The 19,355-nt window shown below is 42.1% G+C and overlaps 1 protein-coding gene across 1 annotated transcript in view; it reads left to right on the forward strand.

The window, feature by feature from the left end:
• The window catches only part of LOC149434529 (pyruvate dehydrogenase protein X component, mitochondrial-like), a 137,710-nt gene that overhangs the window by 90,223 nt on the left and 28,132 nt on the right, over nt 1–19,355 (forward strand). Inside the window, exon 6 of the mRNA XM_089663681.1 lies at nt 18,800–18,983. Coding sequence (XP_089519807.1) covers nt 18,800–18,983 — 184 coding nt within the window. The remainder of the gene's footprint in view (nt 1–18,799; nt 18,984–19,355) is intronic.

Here is a 19,355-nt window from a genome sequence, read left to right on the forward strand (position 1 = left end):
GTTCGCTAAAGCACTGGATCATATACAGTTGCCATTGGTTTTAATACATACTTTTACTCCTCCTCTGTTGCATCTCGACTGCTGATCTCCTGTTGCCTCTATGTCGCCACATTCATTTTAGCTATGGCTTCATAGCTTTTCTCAGGGTGGGTTTCCTGACGGGTGGCAACAGTGGAGCATGCCTGACATGTAACAATGTATTCGCACGATCTGGAGACAAGGACAGATTGTTGTCACCCTATACCAGGATCTTCATGGCAGGATCACCAGACATACTTTTAATGGAAGCTGCAGATTCAAAAACATTTTTTATATATATATATATATATTTTTTTTTATCTGTTCTATTGACATGTTAAAGCTTCCATAGGATTTTAGTGATTGGGTTTATATGTGCTTTGCAATGCATGGCAACCAAACATCACTTACCCTGGTCTCCTTAGTCATCTCTGCTTCCTAATGCATATACATGGTAACTGCATTAGCAGTACTTCATCTAGTCCTTTTTTCTGTATTCCTGATTTTTTATTATTTTCTTTTAGCATTTTTACTGTATACATATTCAGTGGTTGCAACTACATTATTAAAGGGATGTTACAGCGTTCTATTAGATGCTAAACACCTCTGTACCGGCTTGAAGCATAAATCCAATCTGAACGAGTCTGTGACATCAATTTTATGACAATTAACAAGTCTTGTTACTTGTGGACGTCTTCAGGTTAGGTAATTGTCCAGCAAACCATTAATTTGTGTTTCCTCAAATCTGCAGGTTCTTACCCCCCCTTCATGGCGCTCCTGGGACCCCAGCACAATATAGCGAATGTGTTCTAGTTGCCATGGAAACATGCCAACCGTTTAATTGGAAACCAGAATCTTATGACTGAGTCCTTCCCTTTTATCTGTTTTTTTTTTTCGTTCAACCCCCCCCCCCCCCCCCCCCCTGTTGAAAATTAGCTTGTTTGATCTTCCTAAACAGAAAATTGTTGCATGATTTGGTTTTATTTTTAGCCACCACAGCCCTGCCCGCTTTAGTCGTCACCTTGATGTTCCACTCGCTGTCACTTGTCTTCCAGGTTAACCCTTTCAGTGCTGCACCAAGAGCTAGTATTTATGTGGACGTGAGTTTTCTCCCTCTCCAGTCATCAAAGAGTTAAATAAAACCCCTGTTTCATGCAGGAATTGTGGAGCATTTGTTTTGCAGATGGGTGCAAGCTCAGCGTCGAACTAAAAAGCTCTTGGAATTAAACGCCCCGGGGGTCCAGTGTTACTTCTAGATGAATTACTAATGAGCAGGAGAATGTATTTTTAGGATCTGTTAAATGCATACTTCCCTGTCTATTTCTGGGAATGTATGGCCTTTTTATTTATTTACGTTATTTATAGAGCACATACCACTTTACTACTTTATAGCTATATACAGTGTATGTGTGTGTGTATATGTATGTGTGTGTGCATATGTGTGTATGTGTATGTATATACAGTCATGGCCGAAATTGTTGGCACCCTTGATATTTTTCCTGAAAATCAAGTATTTCACACAAAAAAGGTATTGCATTAACACATGTTTTGCTATACACATGTTTATTCCCTTTGTATGTATTGGAACAAATATAAAACAGAGGCAGAAAAGCAAATATGACATAATGTCACACAAAACCCCAAAAATGGGCTGGACAAAAGTATTGGCACCCTTAACTTAATATTTGGTTGCACACCCTTTGGAAAACATAACTGAAATCAGTCGCTTCCTATAACCATCAATAAGCTTCTGACACCTCTCACCCGGAATTTTGGACCACTCTTCCTTTGCAAACAGCTCCAGGTCTCTCTTATTGGAAGGACACCTTTTCCCAACAGCAATTTTAAGATCTCTCCACAGGTGTTCAATGGGATTTAGATCTGGGCTCATTGCTGGCCACTTCAGAACTCTCCAGCGCTTCTTTGCCATCCATTTCTGAGTGCTTTTTGACGTATGTTTGGGGTCATTGTCCTGCTGGAAGACCCAGGATCTTGGACGCAAACCCAGCTTTCTGACACTGGGCCCTACAGTGCGACCCAAAATCCTTTGGTAATCCTCAGATTTCATGATGCCTTGCACACAGTCAAGGCACCCAGTGCCAGAGGCAGCAAAACAACCCCAAAACATCATTGAACCTCCACCATATTTTACCGTAGGTACTGTGTTTTGTTCTTTGTAGGCCTCATTCCGTTTTCGGTAAACAGTAGAATGATGTGCTTTACCGAAAAGCTCTATCTTGGTCTCATCTGTCCACAAGACGTTTTCCCAGAAGGCTTTTGGCTTACTCAAGTACATTTTGGCAAACTGTAGTCTTGCTTTTTTATGTCTCTGTGTCAGCAGTGGGGTCCTCCTGGGTCTCCTGCCATAGCGTTTCATTTCATTTAAATGTCGACGGATAGTTCGCGCTGACACTGATGCTCCCTGAGCCTGCAGGACAGCTTGAATGTCTTTGGAACATGTTTGGGGCTGCTTATCCACCATCCGGACTATTCTGCGTTGCAATCTTTCATCAATTTTCCTCATCCGTCCACGACCAGGGAGATTAGCTACAGTGCCATGGGTTGCAAACTTCTTGATAATGTTGCGCACTGTGGACAAAGGCAAATCTAGTTCTCTGGAGATGGACTTGTAACCTTGAGATTGTTGATATTTTGCCACAATTTTGGTTCTCAGGTCCTCAGACAGTTCTCGTCTCCTCTTTCTGTTGTCCATGCTTAGTGTGGCACAGACAGACACACAATGCAAAGGTTAAGTGAACGTCTCTCCTTTTTATCTGCTTTCAGGTGTGATTTCTATATTGCCCACACCTGTTACTTGCCCCAGGTGAGTTTACAGGAGCATCACATGCTTGTAACATTCTTATTTATCCGCAGTTGTGAAAGGGTGCCAATACTTTTGTCCAGCCCATTTTTGGAGGTTTGTGTGACATTATGTCGAATTTGCTTTCTTTCCTCCCTTTTTTTGTTTTGTCCCAATACACACAAAGGGAATAAACATGTGTATAGCAAAACATGTGTTAATGCAATACGTTTCGTGAGAAATACATGATTTCCTGGAGAAATATCAAGGGTGCCAACAATTTCGGCCATGACTGTATGTGTGTGTGTGTGTGTGTATATGTGTGCATGCATATATATATATATATATATATATATATATATATATATATATATACACACACACATACACTGTATATAGCTATAAAGTAGTAAAGTGGTATGTGCTCTATAAATAACGTAAATAAATAGAACGGCCATACATTCCCAGAAATAGACAGTATGTGTATATGTGTGTGTGTATGTATGTATGTATGTATATATATATATATATATATATATATATATATATATATATATATATATATATATATATTTTTTTTTTTTTTTTCATGGTTAAAAATATTGGCACCCCTGCATCGTTGCAATTACAAATGTTTAGGCATTCTCATGTTTATTTTGTTGGTATTGGTATGACAATCACATCCTGCAACCCTCAATGTGTTTTACACCTCTCTGCTGGAATTTTGGACCACTTTTCTTTCATCAACTGCTCCAGGTCTCTCAGATTGGAAGGGTTCCTTTTCCCAGCTGGTGTTCTGAGATCTCTCCACATGTGCGCTATGGGATTGAGATCTGGACTCATTGCTGGCCAGTTCAGTCCTCTCCAGTGCTTTGTCTGAAACCATTTCTGGTGGCTTTTTGATGTGTGCTTTGGGTCATTGTCCTGCTGTAAGACCCATGACCTCTGACAGAGACCCAACTTTCTGACACTGGGCCCTACATTGCACCCCACAATTCTTTGGTAGTCTTCAGATTTCATAATGCCATGCACACGGTCAAGACATCCAGTGCCTGAAGCAGCACAGCAACCCCAAAACATCAGTGAACCTCCACAACGTTTGACTGTAGGGACTGTATTTTCTTTTCTTTTCTTTAAAGTCCTCATTTGTTTTTCTGAAAACAGTAGAATGATGGGCTTTTCTAAAAAGCTGTAATTTTGTTTCGACTGTCCACAGCACATTCTCCCAAAAGGATTTTGGCTTCCTTGGGTAAGTTTTGCAAACTTCAGTCTGGCTTTATTTCTGTGTCAGCAGTGGAGTCCTCCTGAGTCTCCTATCATAGCGTCCCTTTTCGTTCAGATGGCGACATATATAGTGCGAGCTGACACATTTGTACCCTGTGCCTGAACGTCAGTTTAAATTTGTCTGGAAGTTGATTGAGGTCCTTTAGCTACCATTCCAACAGTCCTTCGTTGTAATCTTTGATCAATTTTTCTTTTTCGTCCACTTCCAGGGATATTAGCTACAATGCCATGGGCTGTAAACTTCTTGACAGTGTTGCGCACAGTGGACACAGGAACATTAAGATCTCTGGAGATGGACTTGTAACCTTCAGATTGTCCATGCATTTCAACAATTTTTGTTCTTAAATCCTCAGACAATTCTTTGCTACTCTTTCTCTTCTCCATGTGGCACACTGAGACACAACAGAAAGGTTGGGTCAATTTTTCACCATTGTTACTGGCTGCCGGTGTGATTTCTATATCGTCTGCACCTGTTAATTGATACAGGTGAGTTTCATTACAAACTACAGGAACATCACAAACGTGGAATGCAATTATGTCTTACAATTTTGAGAAGGTGCCAATAATTTTGTCCAGTCCATTTTTGGGGTTTTGCTCAGAATGTTTCAGATTTGACTGTTTCTCCACTTTTTTGTGTCTTACCAATATAAACAAAAGAAATAAACACGAGAATGTCTAAACATTTGTATTTTCAACAGTTTTCTTGGCCTGGTGCATTAACTGACAGAAATGCAGGGGTGCCAAAATTTTTGGCCATGACTGTATATTATTGTTACAGTAGTAGAAGCTGCTACAAAGGGGGCCAAAAGCGTGTAATAAAATATACAGTGGATATAGAAAAGAATCGCCTCCCTTTTTAAAATCACATTTTGTTGCTTTGCAGCATGAAATGAAGACACACAGCTATTCTTTAATCTAGCTGTATTTACTTAGTGCAACTTATAACATCCAAGTAAGATATCACACCAACATGTCAGAAAAAAAAAAAGACTTGTAAACTTCATCCGGTGTAACTAATCACCTTCTCAATGGCACACAAAACCATTTGACTTTCTACTGTGATCAGCTGTGGTCATTTTGATTATCTCAGCATGAAAAGAGCTTTCCTGGAGCATTATAGTCCGGAAGCGACGTGACGACGTTGCTCCGAAATGTGGTTGCGTCACTTCCGTTCATGTCGACCGCTGCATTCCACCGCACTCTACAGTTGCAATCTGACCTTGCTTCATCTCACAGCCGGCTCTGGACCCAGTTTCTGGATATCCTCCACTCGCAGCGTATCCACACCAGTCCCGGAAGATCCCTATAGACTTCAGATGTGCTTGTATAGATCTTCCCAAATGGGAGTATATTCTCAGCTATTTTTCAATAAAGTGTACTAGAGTCTGCACTCAATGGTGCCTTCTCTACCTCCCTTTCCACAAGGTGCAGACCTGGTCACCAGCCATACCAAAGAACACAATAGAATCTGTATGACTGCACTTCTTGATGGCTTTATTAGTAAAAGCAGTACATGGACATCATGCACACTGTGGGGGACAAGATCAGAACGTATTTCACGTCTACGACGTGCCAGGTAGGCACGAAATGCATTTCTCTTTCTCTCCGTGTAGTGCTTTTAATAATAAAGCCAACAAGACGTTCGGTCATCTGGATTCTGTTGGTGTTCTTCTGGACTTCAAACACATCTGCCTTTGTCCATCCTATTACATGGGGGTAATGGTATTAGTAGTTTGTAAAGAAAGATAAATCTGTGAAAATTGTAACCACTTCTAAAAGGAGACCCTGTAAGGTTACAACAAAGCTGAATGATCCTGCAAAAGGAGTGATGATTTACTCCCCTCTTCTCTCTATCCCTGTGTTGCAGCCTCCAACAATCTCTTTGGCTTCAGAAACTTCCAGGAGTATAGACTGTGGAATGCCAAAACCTGCATGACTCCTTTATTTCTCCCACTGTGAGCGGCCATGGCTAGGCTAAATATTTTGGTTGTCATTTTTGCTGGAAAAAGTCATTTGCATGTTTTGAATCTGGATTTATCTTAGTAGGTTAAAAAAATGCTCCTATAATCTGTTTTCCATATTTACAGCATAGTCATGTAGATGTAAATTGTAGCTTTGGGTGAATCAGGTGGTCTTTAAAGTAGGTCTAAAGCCCAAACATTTTTTCTGGTTTTGCATAGAGCAGGGAATGGTTAAAACCACTATCAGATTTGATTGATGCCTGTGTCCTGTCGGGAGTCCCGGTCTTTCAGTTGTGTTCCACAGTTGTCCCCCTGTTAGAGCATTGTCCTGTGAAAACAAGTGGCTATATTAACACACTTTACACAGGCATGCTGCACAGTTTTAGGCAGAACCTCCAATTTTTGCTAATTTTTATATTTGGGGGTTGAAGGACCTCATAATGTTTGCATGAAAAGTGAGTAACCCACAACAAGAACTTGGGGTTTCTCATGATTTAAAGTTTTCTTTGGAAGCATGAGTGCCATTGTCATAGGGACATCCAAGAAAGACCATGTTTCACTCTATGGAACATGTTACTGCACAGCTGTGGCAGTGTATATGTGAAGGCCTTTGACCAGAGTGTCTCATCCCTTGTTAATTTGGAATGACCTGAAGGGGGGGTATGGGGAGTTGGGAGGAGGTGCAGACACTGATTCCTAAGCACCTGCTTCGGGAAAGGCCATCATTCTTGTAGCATCATTACAATGGAACTTTATAATATGGTCTACTCCAGTAGTATTTTCAAGAGTTGTGTGCAAGCTCTGTGTTAAAAAAAAAAAAAAAAAAAAAAAATTTGTTGTGTGGGGGGGGGGGGGGGGTGCCTGTGAGGAGACATTTTAGCTAATACAGCAATGTCCAAGAGATATCCATAAGCCTCATCAAGCCTCAACAGACTCTCTAGCAGCTCTGCTGAGCCAAAGGCAAGGATGTCTTCCTAATGACTCTGAAACACCAGCAGAAACAATAACTCACGAATGAACCCCTAACCCCTGCTGCATCATCACAGCGGTAGAGGTGGAATAATTCTACAGTAATTCCAAGATGTAAAATCAATCTGCAAATTCCTAACGTTATGGCAGCGAAATGGCAATCACAGTAAATCCAGAAGGTACACGGTTTACCTTTCAGATGGGTTTTCTGTGTTCCCTTGTGTCAGATTTCTTATAGTACATCCAAAGACTTCAACCTCTTGTTACATGAAGACCGGCTATAAAGGTCTTTTTCATGTCCAGATCTCTGTAGATAAGGTTACCTTGGTGTCAGAGAGAGGGAAATGCTAGAATTGGGGAACACTTGGCCTAAATTTTTACTATACTTTTACTATACAACACCAAACTCTGCGATTATGGTTAAAATCCTCTTTACAATTAAAGTGGAGCTCCACCCAAAAGGGGAAGGTCCGCTTTAAGCCTTTGTCCCCTGCTCCCCATTAACGATTGGCACCTTTGGGAAGCGGGAAGGGGGGGAGGAGGAGGTACCCGAATTTGACAGGTACCCGCTCCCAGTTCCGCTGTGATCGCCTAGGCGATCGGAAGCAGAAGTTGTCCTTCCCCCTCAATCCTCATAGTCTTCTGGGACACGTGAGAGGTCCCAGAAGACTACGGGGCCATTCACAAAGCGCAGTTCTTCTTGCGCATGCGCAGTGGGCACCCGGCTGTGAAGAAGCCGCAAGCTGTCACAGCCGGGTGCCCACACTAAAGATGCTGGCACCAGGGAGAGAAGACTGCTGGTGAAACCAGCGGTGGTCAGGAAACCGCTGGATTGAGGGACAGGTAAGTGTCTGTATTTTAAAAGTCAGCAGCTACAGTTTTTTTTTTTCAGGTGGAACTGTGCTTTAAGCTGCTAAGTCCACAAAAACTTTAAGAAAATTGGTGCTGTGCCACTTAAAATAATATTCCAAAATATATATGCCTTTTACCATATGTTCAAAACCATAAAGTGCAATCAAAGTATAAACTGCTGGATATCCATCCAATAAATTCCTTTGCCATATGTGCCTCCAAAACAGTCGCCCATAGTCCATTGGCAAAAATCTATGTAACCAAATATCTCACTACAGCATTCTTATTTTTAAATAAAGGTAAAGTGCTCTTGTGATGCCAGTAAAGTGCTCTCAACCAATGGCTTTATCCACAATCACTCTGGCGCTCTTGCTTCACCTTCCATCTTTCACCCTCTAGTGCCACTCACCAAATTTGATGCGACCCCTTACATACATAAGAAGGTCGAATGCGCTTGTGTAGTGCCTCCTCAGCTATCTCCTCCCAACTCTCCGCCAGTTCTCCACCAACTCCAGGCCATTCCACCATAAAGAGAGGACTTTCAATAGTGTTACGCCGTCTGGTGCTTACTGTCCAAAGCACCAACAAACTAGTATGAATACTACAGTCCATATCATCCTATTTGCTCCTTAATTCTCAGTAATCAAATGGCCGTGCTCTACGCGGCACCTGAAGTTACACAACTGGCCGTTACGTAGCAAGTGAGGCTCCGTCCAACATGTTTCATCAGATCCCCTGATGTCGTCATAACCGACGAATGTGGATAGATAAAGTATTCGGGAAGGGGGGGTCCACCACAAGTGGCAAAACATTTTAATCTTTATGCAGGGAATGCAGTAAGGTAAAAAAACATTTTACCTTTACAGGCACTTGAAGGCTGAATTCACACTTTAGCACACAACTCTTGGAGCTCTTCACTGCTCCGGCAGCTGTCCATTCCTGGCTGTGTTAGGGGGCATTGTGGTGTGCTATTCAGCGCTTCGCATACCTCCCTGTTTTTTGGAGTTTTTTTTTTGTTTTGTACAAACTTTATTTAAAGTGTACAAAACAGCTAGAATTACCATAGCGAAGTATTGGAAACAGTCGGCAATTCCACCTGACTACGGCAAAAATAAACTCAACTGGATTATGGTTAACAACAGACTCACCTGTATTCTCCATAATAATACTAAAAAGTTTGATATCCTATGGAATCCGTGGATTCAGTATATTTCTGTTCCTTGAGGATCCCGGGTTTGACCCTCCTTCCTTATCCATTTCTCTACTTTCTCTTTCTTTCTGTTTCTACTATATGTGATTAGTCGTACCTTAGTTGGTTCTACAAGGGTTTTAATGCTGTAGAGCAGTGTTTCTCAACCTTTTTTCAATCAAGGTGCCCTTTAAAATTATGGACAGCCTTGAGGCACCCCTAGACTGTCCATAATTAAAAAAGGGCACCCCATTGTAAAATGTGAAAAAAGATTCTACTAGTTTTATATAACGCAGCAACATCCACACATGTAGGACACCCAACATTAGAGTTGATTTATTCTTTCAAAGTAAATACACTTTTGCAGACTGGTACTGACTAGCATTCCATTGTTTCTCTTCTCCCTCAGTTTTCTGCATCACTGAGCTAATGTGACCCCCAGAGCTCATAGAGAGGGGCAGGGGAGGGGCAAACTAGGATGCTATGCAGGCAGCTGACGCCCTCCTTATCAACTGATGTCATTGGTTGTCAGGATGCCGGCTGCTAGAAGGTCGTAATGGTGCACAATAAAAGCCTGTGGCTTTGTGTAACTAAAAGGCAGGCTTGTTCTATCCGCTGGCTTGTCTAAAAGTTGCCCAAAACTTGTATACATTTTGCCAAGGCACCCCTGAAGAAACCTCATGGTATCCCAGGGTGCCTGGGCACCCTGCTTGAGAGAGACTGCTTTAGATGACTATTATTATTTAATTATTATTTATTTCAGGTACTTCTATAGCACTGTCAATTTACACAGCACTTTACACATATATTGTACATTCACATCAGTCCCTAACCCTCAAGGGGCGTACAATCTAAGGTCCCTAACTCACATTCATACATACACATACTAGGGACAATTTAGACAGGAGCCAATTAACCTACCAGCATGTCTTTGGAGTGTGGGAGAAAACCCATGCAAGCACAGGGAGAACATGCAAACTCCAGGCAGGTGGTGCCGTGGTTGGGATTTGAACCAACGACCCTAGTACTGCCAGGCGGAAATGCTACCCATTTAGCCACTGTGCTGTCATGACTATTAAAGACTATGACTTATTCTGTAATTTCAAACTAGTGACCAGTGGTTTTCCCCTTATTCTATGTCTCCTACCTTTTCCCCTCCTGGTTTCCCTCCCTTTTCCCAACCCCACCAGTGTGTTAGCTGCCTTTTGATGTTTTTGACCGCGCATAAGTGATGTACGCTGTTTTTGCGCAGGGATTAAGCATTGCCTCTAACGTTTTCTGTTCAACCCATGTACTCTTTATTGCATTGATTAATTACTATGCTACAACCATTGTTCAACTGTTCTCTTAATTGTAAAGGAAGAAAACAAAACTCTTCTTCAATAAATACTATTGAAGTATAAAGTGCACAAAACATACACCTCATTCATGGCTCTGCACAACAGCTCAATGTGCCACACAGTGCCATGCAATTCTGTATAGTGCGCTGCAATAAAGTGCAGCATGTCTGCTTTTTATCGCAGCCCTAGGATGTATTGCAGTGTGAATGGGGCACATAGGAAACAATTGTTCTCTGTGTGAATTAGCCCTAAGTATATCTTTTACCATCTGCGCTAGTTTATTAAGTTAGGAAAATTGAGTTAAAATAGATCCCCAGTCAAAACAAAAAAAATAAACCGTTGAAATCAATATGCCAGCTTGTACCTGATACAAAGATTTGAGAGATTGCTTATACCTTATTACATTTTACACAACCCTGCCACACTGGAGCCAGGAGGATCCCTCTGCTGCTTCTGTTCAACTTTAGTTCTCCATGGGTCCCCTCCCTTTATTTTGGCAGGGGAGATCATGCTGATCACTGTCCATTGAGGAGGCTGAAGGCAGAGAGCTTACACTGGAAGTTGTATTGATAAACCAGGAAAAAAAATTGTCACCATCCTTGGAATTTCACAGACATTTAGTTTTTTTTATTTTTGGGCTGGAATGCCCACATTCTGTAGTCAGATGTTTGATAAAGGCTCCCGTAATCAACTGATATGACAGCTTTGAGTGTTACCTGGGATAACCCGGACTTGCAGGAAGTTTGTGTGCAGCAAGGAGCATGCACAGGTATTGCAGGTGTCCGTTACTTAATAAACCAACCACCCCACCCACCAAACCAAAAAACATCACAAGACGCAGCCCTACGTTTAGAAAATTATAAAATTGACGAAAGAAAGAATGTTGGTTATCTAGAAACCTCCAAATTGAAGAAAAAATATATTTGCAGCTAGAAATCACTAATATTAAAATGTCCCTTTTTGGAACAATACCAGGAGTTCTTTGTAAGCCTGCCTTTTATAAAGGGGCTCATGCTTGGATGTAGTTGAAAATGTTTGTTTGTTTTCTAAGGGACTATTCATTCAGCTAGTCTTCTGTTCTACAATGCACTTCCCCCAGCTACCTGCAGATGACAGTGTGATTATGCCAGAGAGGCTGCGCTGATCCTTTTCATTAACTCTGACAGATTTGTTGTGGTTTTTACCGCTTTGCATCTGATGTCGGATATGCAAGACAAGTAACTGTAAATAATGCTGCAGACTTGGCACACAGGTAATGAGAGGAATGAGCATGCAAAACAGAGTGAACAATCCAGATGTGCCAGCGTAACCTGTGATTTGTACCATGTGACTGCTTGGTACAATTTTAGATTTTATCACATAGGGGGGTGTGGTATTTTTTTTTTTGCAAATGACTTATTACTTCAGTAATTTAAATTATAAGTCATTTCTCTTATTCACATGCCTTGAAGCCTTAAAGGACAACTACCCAAATAAGAAATGTAGCGGCATAATTCAGACTCACAAATGGCAGGTTTAACGTTGGAAATTCTGTCCTTAATTCTATGTTCTAACATTTTGCTTTCAACACATCAATTTCAAGGACAACATGTTCCCTTGCCACCTAATATATCCCACCCACTTTCAGATTCCATTGTGACAAGATAATCAATGTTATTCACTTTACCTGTCATTGGTCATAGACGTTATGGCTAATTGGTGTATTTGTTAAATATCCGCTTTCTGACCCCCTCACCTAGGAGTATGGCGGCAGAGCGACTCTCCTGTGCCAGATAACGTATCTAGTACGTGATCCGGCAGTTCCGGGTAGCAGGCACGCCAGCTGTGATTAGTCACAGCACAAGCCAATCAGTGGGTGCCGGACAATGATTGGGGAGAGCTCTGTCAATGTACACAATACAGAGCTCTCTCCTGTCAGTGGGCATGTGTTGTTGTTGTTTTTATTTTTCCCTGCAAGGCAGGGAATACAAACTGGCACATCCCTTAGTGAAAGCATCTCATAGTACACACACAAACACTGGTTAGGCACACATTTAACCCTTCGATTGCCCTAGATGTTTAACCCCTTCCCAGCCAGTGTCATTAGTACAGGGACAGTGTATATTTTTTAGCACTGATCGCTGTATTCGTGTCACTGGTTCCCGTCAAGTGTTAGATTTCCCGCCATATTATCACAGTTCCGCCTTACATTACTGATCACTGCCATTACTAAAATTTAAAAAATAAATAAAATTCTAGTAAATACACCATAGTTTGTAGACGCTATAACTTTCATGCAAACCAATCAATATAAGTTTGGGATTTTTTAACCAAAAATATGTGGCCTGAATTTATGAAGAAATTAGATTTTTTTTATTTATTTTGTATTAGATATATTTTATAGCGGAAAGTAAAAAATTTTTTCTTTTTTTTTTTTATAATTTTCAGCCTTTTTTTTTTTTCCATGAACGCGCCATTGTCAAAGTAACGCAGTGCCAAGTAGCAAACAATTGCCTGGTAATGATGGGGGGTAAATCTTCCAGAAGTCAAGTGGATCTTCCACTTGAAGCCTCCATCAGAAGCCTGTGTGACAGGAGCACAATTGGGAGATAGAGATGCTAGCGTTCTATAACAGGAGGTGATTTATCAGGAACCTTAATGGCAGGATTACTAGGCATTTTAATGAGACCCCTGGGTTTAAAAAGATTGCAGTGGCTTTTGAAATTACTTTAACTTAGTAAATGTTGAACACAGCCATTTGGTTTACATCTACTTCAGGTTGTTTGTTTGGATAATGTAATCACTCTTCCACAAACAGTGACTGGTTGTTGCACTTCTCTCTGTGATAATTGCAACTAAAGGCTTCCTGTAGCTGTCCACCAGATCCTGCTATCACAGTGGAGCAAAGTTGATTTATTCTTCCATAAACGTCTACTTTAGCTCAACAAAATCTGCAGGTCCGCAAGCAATAAGATTCTCTTGAGTTTTTGCTATGATACCTCCATCACAAAGATCCTTCAAATTAAATGATTATATTAAGAAAGGGAAATTCGTACATAAATGGTCATACACCTAAGGGAACACATCTTGCCAAAACTGCAGGGGAGTTCACCGCATGTTGAGGACAGCAGCTCTTTTTAAAATTGGCCCTATGGGGGGGGGACAGTCGGCCCTATGGGGGGGAGGGGGACAGTCGGCCCTATGGAGACAGTCAGGATTTTGCATGATAACCAGCCATAATGGCCTAAATTCTAGCATGATATTTCTTGCTACATGAACTGTGCACACTTTAGTCAGCTGATGACCAGCAATGAGTTGGACTGTTATAACCACCCTGTGAAATCACTCCAGCATATATTACCCCTGTCATTCCCATTGCAGTGTTCATTTGCATTAACTGTTTATTGCCCTACCGTTCACAATCCTTACCTGCACACTGTCATACCCACCACAATCCTCTCCTGCACATACTGCTCACTGTTGTACCTTCCACAATCCTCTCCTGCATTTACTTTCCATTGTCCTACCCTCCGCAATTCTCTTCTACGCATAATTCTCACGGTCATACCCTGCCACTATCCTCTCCTGTATATACTACCTACAGTCATACTCACCACAATCCTCTCCTGCACATACTGTCTATTATCATGCCCGCCACAATCCTCTCCTGCACATACTGCTCATGGTCATACCTTCTACAATCCTCTCCTGCACATACTGTCTACTGTCGTATCGTCCACAATCTTCTCCTGCACATATTGACAATAGTCATACCTGCCACAATCCCCTACTGTACATACTACCTACTGTCATACCTGCCACAATCCTCTCCTGCACATACTACCTACTGTCATACCTGCCACAATCCTCTACTGTACATACTACCTACTGTCATACCCGCCACAATCCTCTACTGTACATACTACCTACTGTCATACCCGCCACAATCCTCTCCTGCACATACTGCCCATTGTCATACCCGCCACTATCCTCTCCTGTAAAATACTGCCTACTGTCATATCCTCCACAATCCTCTCCTGCACATACTGCCAATAGTCATACCTGCCACAATCCTCTCCTGTACGTACTACCTACTGTCATACTCACCACAATCCTCTCCTACACCCTACACATACTGCCCATTGTCCTACCCTCCACAATTCTCTTCTACGCATAATTCTCACGGTCATACCCTGCCACTATCCTCTCCTGTATATACTACCTACAGTCATACTCACCACAATCCTCTCCTGCACATACTGTCTCTTATCATGCCTGCCACAATCTTCTCCTGCACATACTGCTCATGGTCATACCTTCTACAATCCTCTCCTGCACATACTGACATAAGTCATACCTGCCACAATCCTCTCCTGTACATACTACCTACTATCCTACCCGCCACAATCCTCTCCTGTACATACTACCTATTATCGTACCCGCCACAATCCTCTCCTGTACATACTACCTACTATCCTACCCGCCACAATCCTCTCCTACACATACTGTCTACTGTCATAACGTCCACAAATCCTCTCCTGCACATACTGCCAATAGTCATACCTGCCACAATCCTCTCCTGTACATACTACCTACCAGGGGCGGACTGACAACTCATGGGGCCCCCAGGCAATAGGGGATCATGGGGCCCCTGTGTCCTTGCCCAAACTCAAAAAAGCCTATGAAAAAGGTATCAGGGAAATCTCATGGGGCCCCCTACTGACCGTGGGCCCTCGGGCAGTGCCTGAGTTTCCAAATGGTCAGTCCGCCCCTGCTACCTACTGTCATACCTGCCACAATCCTCTCCTGTACATACTACCTACTGTCATACCCGCCACTATCCTTTCCTGTGTAATACTGCCTACTGTCATACCCGCCACAATCGTCTGCTGCACATATACTGCTCACAGTCATACCCTCCTGTACATACTGTCTTCTCTCATAGCCTTCACAATCCTCTCCTGCACATACTGCCCATTGTCATACCCGCCACAATCCTCTCCTGCACATACTGCCCATTGTCATACCCGCCACAAGCTTCTCCTGCACAGCACACGGTCATACCCTCCTGTACATGCTGCCTTCTGTCATACCCGCCACAATCTTCTCCTACACATATACTGCTCACGGTCATACCCTCCTGTAGTTGTTGCCTTCTCTCATACCCTCCACAATCCTCTCCTGCACATACTGCCCATGGTCATACCTGTCACAATTGTCTCCTACAGTCATATCCTCCATAGTCCTCTCCTGCAGATATTCATCACATTATTTCTAGTTCTATGTATAAAGAACATTGTTTCTAATATCCCTATTCTTGCCCATTATGGAATGTATAAACCTTTGCTTGTATAGAAGATGAATATCTAAAAGATCATGAGTTTGACACGGCTGTTCCATAGCATCAATAATTTTGCAGCCACTCTTAGTTTATGTACTTCTTTTTGGATCATTGCCTTGCGTTATCTGAGCCATTGATCAAGTTGTATTACCTCCTAAGGTTTGGCGTGTTGTCTGAGATTTTGCATCATTCACTTCACTTATGCACCTCTGCTCTATACGGTGCCTTATTTTTGTTGTGTTGTTCTATTGATCATCAAACGGAGGCTGTTAATAGACCAGTTTTTACTTCCCTAGCTACTGTATGGATTAACTATATCGCCGCCACAGGGCAACCCTGTGGTGTGTCCCGCCCAGTTTTAACTCTAGTAATACATCAGCTGATATTATCCATAGATTTTGTGACATAGGTTACTACTACAAGGCAGTCCAGCAATTAATCATTAGAGGGGCCACAATGAAGGTTGATGTTTATAGGCAATCTTTATGGGAAGGAATGATGGATGGTGTGTATGGTGTGAAAAATGAGCATATCTACTATTGTCTTTTCAAGGGTCAGTCTACCCGAAAGTTAGTTGGATACATACTGTTTATGTAAACCAGGCATGTCCAAAGTCCGGCCCGCGGGCCATTTACGGCCCGGGGGTCGGTTTAATACGGCCCTCCAACAGCCCTCCCTGCTCTGTGTAATGTGGCCCTCCCACGGCCCTCCCTTCTATGGCAGACAGTCTTCTGCTTGAGAGCAGTGCGCATGCGTGACTGCGCCGCGCTGGGAGCGACAGAGGGTGGTGACATCAGGGCTGGGCTTCCAGCGTGAAGTGTGTTTCTCTTCCCCTCCCGGCTGCCGAGCAGAGACTTCAGCTCCAGCTACCTTTTTCACCCTTCACATTAGTGCAGGTAAGTTTTTTTTTAATTTATTTTCAATACGTTGTGAAAACTCAGCTGTCAGTTGATCTTAATGTTATGAAATGAAAAGTATGTTGTTTGCAATTAACTTGGCATAAAATAATTTATTTGCATTTAATTGTAATGGTTCAAAGAATGTTCGGAAAAATGTTCGGCCCACCACCATGTTCACTTCATCCAATCTGGCCCTCTTTGAAAAAAGTTTGGACACCCCTGATGTAAACCTAATATACATAAGTGAAAAGGACCATGATGAAACATGTTAAGGTCACATCCTGTTTTTAACCTGATGTAAACAAAGAACATTGACCATGTTCCAGAGGCTTCCTTCTGAGCACAGGAGCCTGTAGGAACTTGGTAAAAGAGAAAGCAGGGAAAGGTGATATAGAAAAGGCAATAACTAAAGAAGGGAAAGAAAGGAGAAAATGAAAAGCAGATAAAGGGAGAGAGCTTTTTTTGGGGATTGGGTGGCCAATTAGAAGCCCAGCTGGAGAGTTCTGTTAAATAGCTGATTGATTTGGGACAGGTTCTCCATTGTTTCTGCATCAAAATTAAAGTGTAGCTAAACCTACATCATAAAAAAAAAAAACCTATCAATAAATGCTGTTACATGATGTTCGTACTCAGTCACTATGAGATTCATATTCTGTATTCTGCAAAAAACCTGGTTGATCCTGCTGCACTCTCTCTATCCACCTGCTTGTTCATGTCCCCAAATCGGTTAGGGATTTTGCAGCTATAGAGGCAACTCTGCACATGCTTAATTTCCAGTGAGTTTCTATGCCAAGCATTTCCTCCCTATCTCTTTTGAGCAGCCCATGTGACTATAGAGTCACACATGTGGACATGGAGTGGTAAATGACAGCCCACTCCCTCTCTCCTCCTCCATACCCACTAACCAGCTAAACACAATGGGTGTTGGGATTCTACATGTAGATTAATGGAAGAATTATCTCCGTTATTCTAAGAAACGGGCTGGAGGGGCGTGAGCCTATGACTGGCAGAAATCCACCCACATCACATAAAGATTTGATTTCAAATATATATTTGTATGATGATTTAAAACAGTTTATTGATTTTATTATTTTTACTCTGTATTCCAAAGGCTGTTTTGGTTTTTTCTTTTGTTTTTTTGAACATGTGACTGGCAGCAGAGGACTTGACGCTCCTCCTGCTTATGTTTCCCTGCTGACAGGCTGGGAAAGAGTTGGGTCATGTGACGGCTGTATGTCAATTAGGAAAAAGGTACTTAGATGAGTTTTTTATTAAAATAATTACAGTGCCATCATCCACATACGAAGGAATTGTTGAAATTAAACGGTGTGTGTTTAGTATTACTTTAAAGAAAGGGGTTGATGTTCAGTAGTAGGCCATCAGCTTCAAACATAAATGTTTATAAACTGTTGCATACCTTTACAGACTACATAGTTGATGTTTTTGGAACTGCAAGAAGAAAGTGGATAAATACTAAAACATTGTGTCTATTAGAAATAAGGGATACCCCTAATATGGGCAGGTTGCAACCCTTGTATGGATTAGAGTACCTCAAAATTATCTGCCTGGGGTCCTAGAACAGATAGCTATGGCAGATTTCCAATGCTTGCTATTGCAGAAATAAGAGAGACCAACCCTGTGGCCCCATAGGGCAGCACGCAGTCCCCAAAGCTTTCATAGTGGTGGACAGCCCTAGAATGGGACAGCAATCCCTTATATTGTTCCTCAAGAGAACCTATCAGGGAAGCTGTTACCTGGCATAGCTGAGGCTCCCACGGGGTGCTGGAGGTGTGCATTGCTCCATATTAAGGAGTCATAGAGGAATGTACTAATGCTGCACAAGAGTGCTTGGTCCTAGTACTTCTTTCAAGGTTCATGGCTATAATAGTCTATAGCACTGCCTTGTATTCAGCTGTGACTAATACCTTCTGTAAGCCCACCTTTCAGGCAGCTAGACATTGGCTTGGGAACCAGTTGGTTGACGTCAGGTCCAGCCTCGTACTGATTAGGAAATCAATGTTCTGGAAACTGTTGGCTTCGTCTTGTCGTTTTTTTTTTTTGTTTTTTTTTAACGCCCAAAAACTGATTTAGTAATCAACTACATATCACTACATAATTTATCTGAAAGTGGACATACTGTTGTTTAATTAAAGTTGTGTGTCCTTAGAGATGCTCTTCGGGCCGTGTCGCAGAAAAAGGACGTTGGGGAGAAAGTTGCACAGCCAGTTCAGGCCACACAAGCAGAAAAGATGGCACCAGTAACTACATCACAGCCGTTAGTATCTTCACCGCCAGCTTTTCCACGTCCACCTGACCCACCAATGTCTTATCCTGGGATGCCGTCTGCAGCGGTAAGAGTGTCCGTTTGACGTTTATACGCAGCCAGAGAATTTCCTTGTTCTTGTGTGTTCTCCTTTTGTATGGTTTTAGAAATATTTTCTAACAAAGAGCCACTTACTTAATTCACTGCCCTGGGGGAGTTTACAATCTTATGCTTTAAGCACTGCTGTAAAAGTGCAGATTCTAGCACAAATTTATCTGAAGAGGACATTTGCCATGATACAGCAGTGCTAACTACTGGTCCCTCCTCTTTGGGGGTGCCCCTATGGAAAAGAAAAAAAAAAAGCTTCTGTTGCTTTAAAGTGGTTCTAAGGGCTGCATGTTTTTTAACCTTCTGTGTGCACCCCCCCCCCCCTCAACTCTTACTTGAGCCCCATCCCGAT

This window comes from Staurois parvus, unplaced genomic scaffold (assembly GCF_062004578.1).
Source record: "Staurois parvus isolate SC_StPar_1 unplaced genomic scaffold, SC_StPar_1.0 ptg001746l, whole genome shotgun sequence".
In the NCBI taxonomy this organism is placed as follows: domain Eukaryota; kingdom Metazoa; phylum Chordata; class Amphibia; order Anura; family Ranidae; genus Staurois; species Staurois parvus.